The 12,374-nt window shown below is 32.3% G+C and overlaps 1 protein-coding gene across 6 annotated transcripts; it reads right to left on the bottom strand.

The window, feature by feature from the left end:
• Positions 1–4,176: 4,176 nt before the first annotated feature.
• LOC111304976 (DUF724 domain-containing protein 6-like) lies at positions 4,177–10,661 on the bottom strand. 6 transcript variants are annotated; one of them, XM_022902062.2, is made up of 11 exons: positions 9,998–10,661; positions 8,912–9,328; positions 7,921–8,376; positions 7,390–7,440; positions 7,165–7,276; positions 6,880–7,091; positions 6,061–6,157; positions 5,875–5,979; positions 5,295–5,447; positions 4,890–5,152; positions 4,177–4,818 (listed from the first exon to the last, which is right to left on the bottom strand). In XM_022902062.2, the coding sequence occupies exons 1-11, from the start codon at positions 10,469–10,471 to the stop codon at positions 4,801–4,803; spliced, it is 2,358 nt and encodes a 785-aa protein (XP_022757797.2). In that variant the 5' UTR covers positions 10,472–10,661; the 3' UTR covers positions 4,177–4,800. The 6 variants fall into 6 exon arrangements, with proteins under 6 accessions (XP_022757797.2, XP_022757795.2, XP_022757792.2 ...); XM_022902060.2 differs by having other exon boundaries at positions 4,898–5,152; XM_022902057.2 differs by having other exon boundaries at positions 4,177–5,152.
• Positions 10,662–12,374: the final 1,713 nt, after the last annotated feature.

Here is a 12,374-nt window from a genome sequence, read left to right as displayed (position 1 = left end):
TGCGAATCTGAACCTTTAACTTTCAAACTTAGATTGTGAATCTTTGAGTTCCCATTACAAATTTCATCAGGTCTGATCTATGATTTCTTTGGACATGATTGTCTAGGAGCATTTATTTTTTCAAAGTCATTGAGCTTCTATTTAGAAGAGTTATGTTTACTTTTTCCAAAAAAAAAAAGATGAATATGTTGGGATGCTCATATGCAGTGTGTCTACGTCTTTTCACAATTCTTATTGCATAGGAAATGCGCAAATAAGGGCAGCTGTAGACACCTTAATTGGTCCGGGCCCAAGCCCATTGAGCTTGGTTCAACAGGGCCAGATTATCAGGCCTAATTATCCATTTTTTTATTTTTGGTTTTATTTATTTCTATTTTATATCTTGTGTTGATTATTCATTTATTTATTTATCTTTAATCTTTTTCATTTTTTATCTTTTTTTTCTTTCTTTTCTCTGTTAGAGGTTCAAATAATAATAGTGATAATTAAAAAAAAAAAAGAAGTTTGGCCGTACAGGGATGTTGGTAGAGTTAGAGTGGGATTTATCTTGCAAAAGATAAAATCTTATTTCTCTTTATAATGCAAACAGAATCATGATTGATTTAAAATTCTCTTAAGTTTAGTCCTATAAATCAACAAAAAAAATCAATAGAAATACACGGCCAGTGATCAAGGAAAGATCACAGAGAGAGAAAAATTGAAATACGTAACACTATCAGTTTCCACGAAGCCAATTTTGCCACCATCTTTCACACTGTTCATCCTTCTCACCATTGGCAATCCACATCATTAGTAACCTAGCCTTGAAATTCAATTTTGTCTCCATCACCAGTCGAGGCCATACTCGTCTTAAACTTACCATCAATGGCCACTATTGTCAGTAGCATAAACATAGAGACAAAACCTAGCATTTAATTACACTATAACGTTCAAGCAGGAAGAAGCCATTTAGGAAAGCTACACCATTCGAGTAATAGGAAACCAAAAAAACAATAATTTCAATTCTTATTCCAGCTACTAGAAATCACTCAATAAACAGAATCAATTCTATCAGCAAATAAAGAAATTCGAATCTGATAGCATCAGTGCCAATTTGTCAAGCCAAGTGCTTGACTCTACCTTCATCAAAATCACAGACTCAAAAGCCTTATACCATTGTCAACCAAAACCCAACACCTTGTAAAGTGATTCCCATAATGTAATCACAAGCAAACCATGTAACATAGAAAGTCATGAAGTTCACATCTTAGTTAACTGATTCTATGTTTGGCTATCCTTCAACACCATCCCCACCCATCAACCAGTAATTCACCACTGTTTAGGTTTTGTCGGACCATTGCCCATCGTCAGTCAGTCACCCCAAACACAAATTCAAAAAATAAACAAAGCTAAGTTAGAAACCAAAGGAGATCAATAACAGAAAAGAAAAGACGAATAAAAAGGGAAACCCAAAACCTACCCTGATGGCAACGATAACAGGCGACTTCTAGAAAATTTGAAAGGTGAAGACGTGGAGCTTGACGAGAGAAATTACATACTAAAAGTTAGGGAAGATCCGATGGTGAAAGCGATTGAAACAGAGAAGGAAAAAACCATAACTTGAACATCAGATTTACACTTTTAGGAAATGATTTACGAAAAAACAAGCTCATATTCGAGATGAAGAGAGCAAGAAGTAACGATGGGGCTTGATCGATCGTTGGACGATGACGGAGTACGATAACATCAGTGCAAGAATCTTGAAACCTTTAGAGTTTTTAACCAAGTTCTTCTATCTCTAGAGAGAGAAAGATAGAACGAAAGTTGTAGAGAGAGAAGAAGAAACGGTAAAATAAAGAGAAAAGCTTAAGAGTAGGCTTTTATAGGATCAATAAAATGGTATCGTTTTGGCTAAGGAAACCAGGTTCCCTTTGACCCGTTTCAAGGATCTGCGTGTCAAACGTTGGGCGATCCGACCCAATCGCTTAACCTAATCTTCTATTCCAATCCAGCTTCACGCTATTTAAGCTCCAAGCTGAGCTGTTTTCTTATGTAAAGTCGAGCCATGGTGATTTTTCGGAGCCAAGACGCGAATTGTTTTAGGTATTATTTGTCCATTTTTGTCATTTTGCTTATTATTTGTCTTTTTTTTAATGAGTAAAAAAGGATAAATGAATTAAAGAAAAATTTTCAAAAAAATATTTTTGAGGAAAAATTGAAAGTATCAATTTTTTTTTAAATAAAATCTTAAAAAAAAAACATTTCTAAGGAAAAATTGGTATTCTTAAAAATAAAATTTGAAGAAAAATATTTTTAAGGAAAAAGTTGAAAGTATCAATTTTTTTTTACAATAAAATTGTTAAAAATATATTTTAAGGAAAAATTGAAAGTATCAATTTTTCTTGTATAAAAGCATGAGTTTTTTTCTTATAAAACACAAAAGAGATCTATATCAAAAGTTGAATCATCATCCATTTTTCCTTTTGTCTTTTTTCTTTCTCGAATTTTTTTAGTGTTAAATAATCCGACGACAGAGCCTCTGCAAGAGAAAAAGTAATTTTCTTGCATACTCTTGAGGTGAGAATTTTCTTAATTTTCTATCAAAATATTGGAGTCAATTAAGAATAATTTTCAATAATTAATTACTTTGTAAAATCTTTAAAACTTAATGGATAACACGAAATCGAGCTGGTACCATTTTTCGATGGACGTTGTGAGGGTGCTATAACCTTTCGCACACATAATTGTACTCCCGGACCTAGTCCTAGTTTCGCAGACATTGAATTTACCTTTTAGAGATACCTAAGTCGAACTTAGGATTCCTATTTAAAAGGGACAGATTCAATTATGTGATCAATCACACCTAAACAAAAAATATTGGTGGCAACTCCTCAAGTCAATGTCTAATGATAGGTCCACGGATCTAGACGTTATGACATATTTTATGATATATTTAAAAAATTAAAAGAACTAATTAAAAAAATAGAACATATGTCACCATATTAATCCTATTTGTAAAATTAAAAAATTTTACTGATAATACATTAAATAATTTCTCAAGAAAAATTATCATGACAATATATACAAATTTAATACATAACTTATAAACTAATTATAATAATAAAAGAATAATATATTAAATGACAGATCCATACATAAAGGTAAAATATTTATAGATATCTTCCGAGATTAAAAAATAAAAAAAATTAAAAATATTTTCTTCTCAATACTTTCAAAATTTTCTCCCAAACAATCTTTTTATCAATAGAATAATTTTTTTTTTATTTTTAGTTAAATGTTTATTTAGTTATATATATTGAGAATGATGTATTTGATAATCTTAGCAATAATATAATTATGTCTTTTTTTTAAGATATGAAAACTTATCACGCACAAATAATATAAAAATATATTATTTTAAAATTTTATTATAACTTATATATATATATATATATATATATACAATAAATGGATATCTAAAAAAAATCTTGAATTTGCTTCTATATATGTACATATAAAGTAGGAATCCATTGACCTTAGTATAACTCTCACACTTTTTTGGATCATTAGATCAAATTTACTAAATTTAAATATATTATTTTGATTTAAATGAGTCATAAATTTAATTTTGATCTAAGTAAAAAAAAATGTAAGAGTTACACTAATTTAAATAAATCCATCTTCATATATATATATATATTAAGATATATTTAGTTTTGCAAAGAATAAATAATAGTAAAAAAAGAATAAAGTAATAATGATGAAGACTAATTGGAAATCAATTAGGTTTAATTTTCTAAATTATTGTGATGGTATTTATACCTGTGTATATATACAAGGCTTAAGACTGTTATAGAATTGAATGGAACAAAGTTAAAAAAATGGGCCGGTGCATTGGCTTTCCCCCCACATCCTAATAAGGGTTTGGACATTCAGGAGCTACGGATAAATATATAACCTTCCGGGGCTTCTGCCTTCAAGAAAGCGGACAAGATCGTTGAAGTGCACATTTTGAGCCAAATTTTCCATCTTATCAAACAAAGTCCACATTTAGCACTGTTGTTAATCAAAGATTCTGTATATTTAGTTCAAAACTACTAACAGCACCGAAGAATCCAAATCAGCTGCGATTCACCAGAATAATGAGTGGAAGAAAGATATATACACTCCCAAAAGCTTCACTTCAGTAAGTGCATGTGCGACCAAAAAAACATCTATTAAAAGGACATCAACAAAGGGTTCCACAAAAGTTAGTGTTCACATTTTCACTATTTCTATCCAGGGAAGCAGCTTCATATTAACAATACATGACCTCAAAGATCATATGCTATGTGCATGAAACAGATCTAATAATCAAAATGACCCTACTGCTCTACCCTAACCGCTGCTACAGTTGAATCCACATATTTAACAACAATGATCATCACCTGCACACCAGGAGTATGAACAAGAAACCAAGACTAGTGCACCATCAATCATGGAAACCTCCAAGGGGCAGTAGCTATTTTTTTAAAATCACGTGAGGATTTCTGAATAAGTTCATTTAGAACCTCAACATCCGACTTCAAATTACCAACCTTAACATTCTTAATCTCCTTCTCTAACTTTATGGAAGTGTGTCGTTCTTGTAAATGAGTAATCTTCTTTTCAATCTCTTCCATCTCTTCGTCCAATTTAGTTATCTCCTTTGTATTCTCAATCATCTCCCTTTCAGCATTTTTTCTTTTTTCTTGATGCTGTCCTTGAGCTTCTTTGATTGACAGTAATTCATTCACGCGACATCGAAGCAAAGTAACATCAAATCCATGCTTTTCCAAGTCATTAAGACTTTCCAAAATGCTGTCAAATGTATATCTAGGGTCATCAAAATGCAACATGGATATCTTCTCAAACAAACCAGCAAAAGTTACCATGATACCAATTGCCGATCCTTCACGAAACTCCTCTCTATTTTCATTCAAAGGTTGAAAATGCGGCTTTTGGGGCACAATTTGGAAGACATCCATAGATTCAATTGTTCGCCAGACAGGTGATTTCTTCACAAAAGGCAAACTCCGATCATCATCCAATGGTCGTCTACCTCTGGCATCAATTGCAAGAGATTCTACTGGAACTTCAACCAGTCCCTCTCTTTCATCATTCCATCCATTGACATGCTTATCAGAAGAAAGTCCTAAAAGAAAATATACTCAAAAAATGTCATCAATATAAAAGCCAAGTGATGATTTACATTTATGTACCCACTAAGCAAGAGAGAGAGAGGAAATCAACAACAAAAGAAAATGAGGTCTCATATATCTGATGAAGCTGCTTACTTGATTCTTCATCACCTGAAGAGTGGATTCCACCTATCCATGTTGATAGTGGTTGATCCTCATCAGCCGTGTTGGAAATCCCAACAATCGCCAAGTGAACCTCTTTTGTTTTGTAATCATCATTTTTCCTTCCTCTAAATGCATCTTGAGAGGCTATACAATTAACAAAAAGGATGTTAATTTACAATCTATAAGGTGAGTAACCATAAACTACAAAAGACAAAAAGATTCTCAGACTTAATTATATCTAAGTTGGGTAATCTACAGCAAAAGAAAGAAGAAAAGAGTGGTTGGTAATATGCGTAATCTTTCCTACCAACTTCACCCTTCCCTCTCCCACCCTCCCATGCAACAAAAATTTCCCCTTCTTTCATGTGAATCACTAGCCCAATCTTTTTTCCTAGTAATTGCCCCCATTATACCTATTATTCTTCTATCATTTAAGAAATTGCTACACTTGGGTTGAAACATTGGAAGTGTGTACCCCATTGGTTCCCAAAGAGACTTGTATAGCAGTTTTGTACTTTCCTTGAGGCATACTAGTGACATTGACAAACCAAGAACAGAGACCCCCTTGTACCTGCCAGCTCCACCCCTTTATGTTTTGACAAATCAGCATCATCAGTCATACAATCTTTTACAGCTTTTTCATCAGCAAGACCACCAGCCCCATTTTGCTCCTTACCTACAAATCGTAATCCTAAGTTTACGTAGATACAGATTTACATATACCCATCAAAAAACTGAAGCTTAACTTATCATATACCAGCATCATAAGCCTTTGGACTTGTAACTACTGATTTACGTGGTCTTCCCCTCTTTCTTTTCAGATCATTTACTCCAACTTCATGCTCTTTTATTTCCTATATCAGTAAAAGACCATCAGTTAAAAGAACTACTAAAGGAACATATATATAGGAAAATAAATCACTGAAGGAGATTCCCATTCCATGTTTGATACCATATACAGATAAAGACAGAGGACAGGAAGCCATCTCAAGAAAATAGAAAATTTTAGCAAAATGAGCTAACAATACTAAAAAATTAACCATTTAATTAGGTATTAATTGTAAAACAACAACATTAGATATAATTGTTTTCTGCCTATTAACTATTTCAAATATACCAGTAGCACGTCTACACAATTTGCTCGCAAGAAAACACCATCAAAAGATGAACATCAAAAAAGTAGGGGTGTTGCAAGAAAATGAAAGCAACATCATTTCATTTCAGGGGTTCAGAATGGGTTAGAACAATGACAAAATTTACATGCCAATCTTTTCTCAAGCCAAGTCTAAAACCAAGCACACTATGGCAAAATTGCTCAAGTTTTATAAGCATTTGAGAAATGATATCACTGAAGGTGAAAGTTTGACAAAAATATAGTTCAGCAGACCTTAAACTTGACCACGAATGCTACATACCTATGATCATGACAACTAACCATAAAGAACGATAGCTCAGTATCAAACACTTCAACAGTTCAATGACACATTTTGTTCCCATTAAGAATTTTAGCCACTTGAAATTTACAAGTTTATCTTGGCAGTTTTCTCAGCCAGAGACTATTAAAAGTTTTGCTTACCATGTTTTCATTTCTAACTGAATCATTTACATTATTTTTTTGATCCCCCATTAGCTTCAGAGATTCCTCGTTAGGAATCTGAAAAGAATTTTCAGCCTGTAAAGTCTTTGTGAACTTTGCTGTTAATCCTAAGATGATAGGCATTTCAACTTCTTTTGGTTTAACCTCCCCTTCATTAATTACTTCTGCAGTACCTGCAATTCCCTCCTTGCCTGAAAATATGTAACATGCATTATTTTAAACAATATATCAAACCAGCGCACATGTACCAACAGCTATAGGTACCTGCTGTCAAAACCTGTGGACCTTTAGTTGGTGACTTTCTAGCTCTTACGGTCCTTTTCCCAAGGTTATTTGTTTTACTGTCAACTGAACCAACTTTCTGCCTCTTAGTCATCTGCATTAGTAAGGGGAAATATAGTTCAATAAAAGTAGTAGAAATAGTGCTGTTCAGGAATAATGGCTGATGGAGCCAACAAAACAAAAGTGCCAATAATCAATGATCATTACCCAGCTAGAACGGTGATGTTGACAGAAAAGGCAGTCAATCGAAGCAGTTTGCTGCAAAGCAAGTGGGGCACATTGAATATCCCAGTTGAAAAACAACTTTGCTTAACACTTGAAACAACCCATTGACCAATATCAACTACGTCAAGCAGGCCAAGTTTTGATGATATCATGTCGACATTGTTTTTTGTTAGTATGATTCTAAAGGAGCAAGCTAAAGTTCATTTATTCTTTGTGTATACCTTGTAGTGGTTACACTTAAAGGCACACGTGATTTTCTAACATATTTTAGAACAAAACATACTCCTAACACAAAAAAGTATTAGGAGCTATGTGCTTCAAAGGAAAGGCAACTCGGACACAATAAAGATACCAGAGTAGTAAAGCATACTGAATTTAAAGTGATATTTATACATTTCTTATCATCAAACAGGAATGTACTAAAATGTCCAAAAGAAAACAAAAAGAAAATGAATATGATCCCAGCGGTGATAATATGAACAATGAAACTACAAAAGATGAAATCTAACTCACAGTTGTGGCTCCTGTTAAAGAGCTCTCAGTATTAGCACAAGACTGATCACCAATCATAGTTTTCTTCGTGAATCTAGTTCCTGTACCTCCGGTCCTAGAAGTGCCTTCTTTACATGAAGTGTCATTAGGCATATCTTTCAACCGGTCGCCTGTGACTGACAATGGTGTCCCCACTGTGTTTCCATCAGTTAGCTTTTTCAAAGGCCGGGAGCGGGAAGTGTTACCATTAGATGTTTCCAGTTTGACCTTCTTCTTGCTTGAGAGCAAGGCATTCTTTTCATCAGTAGGAGTTGGCTGCTCCATCAAATTCTTGCATAGATTTGTCAAAGGAGTCTTATCTTCAGAATTATCCTTTGAGGAAAACAAACTTTCAAGTTCTCCAACCACCTCAGCATTGTGGGTACCAGGGAGAGCATTTCCTATCTGTTCTTGCTCGTCAAATGCAATTAAGACTCCCTGAAACAAAAGACTATTGCTTAAGCTACTAATAAATGAATGACATCTGCACTCGCATGCCACTAAACTTCTGAAATAATCACAACAAAACATTCTCAAGCCACCATAGAAAGTCTAGATGATGCCAGAACTAGTACAACATTTAAGGCATTCAACTCATCAACTAGTTACTTGTAAAATCTGAGCAGATTTTAAAGCAAAGTGAAATGTATAATCCACAACTAGTTCAACTTATCCATCTAGAAAAAGTGGAAATAAGAGTAATAGAGGAGAAAAAACATAAAAACCAAGCATTTTTCAAACTGAAAATATAGAGAAGATCATTGAAATGACCAGTAATCAACTTAGACACAGTCAAAAAGCACTATTTCAAATAGGTATTTCCTTTTCCTTTCAAGATAAATTTAAAACGTGTGCACAGGCCCACGTCCAGCACCAAAAACACAACATAAACAGCTCATTTAAATTTAAAGTGGGAAAATAATGGCAAAAATAAATTTATCTCCCAAAAAGAAGAGACAGAGAAAGAAGATACCTTTGATTTACTAACCCATTTGCCATCAACCCATTCAACATGCGGCCTCATATCCGAGTGATTGAGTTCCTTGTCCTCATTTCCATGCTTAAAAAAGACATTGTACCTTCTTCCAGTAAGAACTTTGGTAATTACTCCACTTCGCCAACCAAATTTATATGTGGTATCCACTCTTTCCAGCAATTCATAATTTCTATCTGCATAACGAGGAGGAGTGGGTCTGATGAGGAGGGAATCTACAACAACTTTTCCTGTCCCAGACTCATCATCGTTCCTAGAGGTCTGATACTTCACCAAGAAAGTATTATCCTCATTTTCTTTTATGACTATGGCAGGGAACCAAACATCACGTAAGTTTTCTTTGTCAATATGGACCTCCACTGCTGTCCCTGAGCTAAAAATGGAGCCTGTTGATTGCTTTAAAAAAAATAAAATTAAAAAATAAATCACTCACATGGTACAAAAAGTCATCAAGGCTGCACATATCTTCACTTCCACAAATGACATAATGAGAGACGACAGGCTAATACAGTTTCAAGAAATAACAACATAGATGTATAAACTTTTACAAATAGATGCAGTGTATAAACCAATATATAAATACGACAAAAGAACAATTAAATCTGACATAGCCGAGAAAAAAAGCAACTACATTTGAAAAAAAAAAGCATGCATTAATCACGAAAATTACATAGTTTGTGCGGCTACAATCGCATTTAGCAACCGATTGAATTAGCATGATTCCAAGGCCAAAATAGATATCTAAAAAAGAATTAGCAGAACTAAAACAAAGAAAGCATAGCAAGTGAAACATATGGTTCAAGTTAATTAATCAACTCAAGCCCTAAAAAGACCCTAACCATCCTATATGCTTTTTGCGGTAATCATGAAAACATTATTCTAATAGCAGTTTTTCAAGGTAAAAGCTACATGCAGTGAGATCCGTAATATAAATAGGCAAAAAATTATTCCAAAAAGTAATGTAACCCGCAATATAGAACACAAAAATTGAGGTCTCAAATCTGAAATAAAACCCAAAAATCCCAGATTAAAAAAAGAAAAAAAAATGGGCAGGTTAGCACATACCTGCTTTTCAGGTCGAACCCATTTGCCATCGATCCAATCCCAATGAACCCTCAAATCTTTCCTATCAAACTCAATAACATCAGGTGGATTATCGAAATAAACCCTATATTTCGACATTTCCAAAACCTTTCTCACAACCCCAGTCCACCAACCATCCCTATACCTCGCATCTACGACGTCGTTTACCTCAAACCCTGGCTTAACATCCTCCTTCTCTTTAGGTGGAAACGGCCGTATAAAAGCGGGGTCGACGTATTCCGTCAAAGGGGACGAGCCATCTTCGGTGAGTAAAGTCCTGTACTGAACCAACGCCTTCTTGCGCTTCTTAGAAGTGGATTTAGGAGGGTATTCGAGAATTGTAGCCAAGTACCAAGCGCCTCGAAAGCCTTCCTCATCGCTGCTGACCTCGACTGGGGTTCCTTTGAGGAAGGGTGGTTGTTGGGATGGGTCAGTTTCAGGAGGAGGATTCACCATTTTTGTCTAGAGTGGAGTGTATGGTCTGGAATCTCTCAAGCAGAAAACCTACGGGGCTTTCCGGTTTCTTTTTTTTTTTTTTTTTTTTTTGGTCTTAACAGTCAAACTGCTCCAAATTTTAAAGAAAACAAAAGTTTACAGCTTTTCCTTTTTCCTTTTATTTTGACGATTTCTTTTTTTATTTTTTGTGGATTTTTGGGTGATTATATTAGCAATTATGCATTTTCGACAACTCTTTCCCTGTATGGGGAAAGGAAAAAATTATTTACATTAAAAAAGAAACAACAAAAACATATGCTAATACTGGCGCCGATCTTTTTAATTTTAAAAAGATGCGGGCTCGAATAAACTCAAACGTATAATATTTTTTCAGATAAACATAAAGAGCATGAGGTTAGAGTAGATTAAGATATTAAAAAATATTAATACTTGTATCTAATTTCAGTTCCATTTTTTAACTTTATAAGTATATTATAAAGTTTGCATAGACAAAAATAAGTAAATATATATAAATAGTCCTTCCATTTTTTATTTGATTAAAATAAACTTTAACTCAAAAGAAAATGCCATGAATCAACAATTTTTCATTTATAAATAGTTCTATTAATTATGTTAATACAAGTTAACAATAGTATTAATTATGTTAATTGTTGTTTTCTTTAATTTAGTGATTGTATAATGAAAAATCGAAATATGAGAATATAACTTTTAGGTGAGCTGTAAATGTTTTTTATTTTATTTTTACTATATATGATATGTCACGGATGAATTAAATAATAATATAATTATAAGATATAATGAATGCTTTTTTCTTATTTTACTTTACAATAATAAAATCAAATCACAAACATTTGTTAATTAACATAAGATTATTTTTCCTGTATATTATTTTTACAAGATATTTGATTTATTTAAGAGATTGAATGGAATATAATGAAAATCCTTCATGTATTCTCAAATATGTTGAAATGATCTATTACTTCTCTTTTTTATGAACAATGTGATCAAGTATCGTAACTCTTTAAATTATGTTGTTAAATCAACCGATTTATCATTTTATTGGACAATTTTTAAATCTCAAGAGATTTTACAAAGGGAGAGAATAATTTTTTAAAAAGTTTAAATGCTTGTGAAATCATATTTTCACTTGTACCTTAATCACTTCAGTCGATCATGGAAAGTATATCTGTTGTTATTTGCATATAAAGATTTTACAAATGAAAAGAATAATTTTGTCATTTCAACTAATAATCTGTTACTATTTACATATAAAATATATAATTTATTTGTTTCTTTTTACATATAAAAGATATTGTTATTTGTAACTATTTAAATTTAAAATTATGTAAAATCCACCAAAATTTTATATTGAGCTTATAATTATTAATGATGAATTTGTATATAATTTTTGTATTAAAATTTTATAAATAAAATGTACCTTAACAAAATATAGCCGAACATTTCATTGATTCTAACAATATGATGTGAGCTCAAAATACAACCAACATACAAATTTAGTTAGACTTCTTGATAATTTTATTATTTATTTTTAAATATTTTTTAATAACAAAATGTCAAAAAGCCGACCAAATAAAACTTTTTTTTTTTTTTTACATTTTTTATATCTCCGTCATCATCGACGGTATTAGAAACCTTTTGATTTTTATTAAGTTAAAAAGAGAGTAAGGAAAACATGACTTGTTTTATCATTTTTTTATCTTAAATATTTATATTCATTGACATATATGTAATTATTAATTTGATTGTGATATTTCATTTGTGAATTAGTTAATTTAGTTATAAATTGGCAAATTTCACCTTTAAATTTATTCAATTAGTATATGTAAAAGAGGATAAATATTTGAAATAAAATTGACAAGACACATGACAAAAAATATATAAT

This window comes from Durio zibethinus, chromosome 21 (genome assembly GCF_047325235.1).
Source record: "Durio zibethinus cultivar Kanyao isolate XHJ-2024 chromosome 21, ASM4732523v1, whole genome shotgun sequence".
NCBI lineage: Eukaryota > Viridiplantae > Streptophyta > Magnoliopsida > Malvales > Malvaceae > Durio > Durio zibethinus.
The sequence above is the reverse complement of the archived record's forward strand: the minus strand, read 5'-3'. Positions and strand labels throughout refer to the sequence as shown.

Coding starts and splice junctions, on each gene's coding strand:
- LOC111304976 (XM_022902057.2), bottom strand. CDS start 10,471: ATGGTGAATCCTCCTCCTGAAACTGACCCATCCCAACAACCACCCTTC. Junction 9,329..9,997: donor GGGTTCGACCTGAAAAGCAG/GTATGTGCTAAC, acceptor TTTTTTTTAAAG/CAATCAACAGGCTCCATTTT. Junction 5,980..6,060: donor TCCAAAGGCTTATGATGCTG/GTATATGATAAG, acceptor TACGATTTGTAG/GTAAGGAGCAAAATGGGGCT.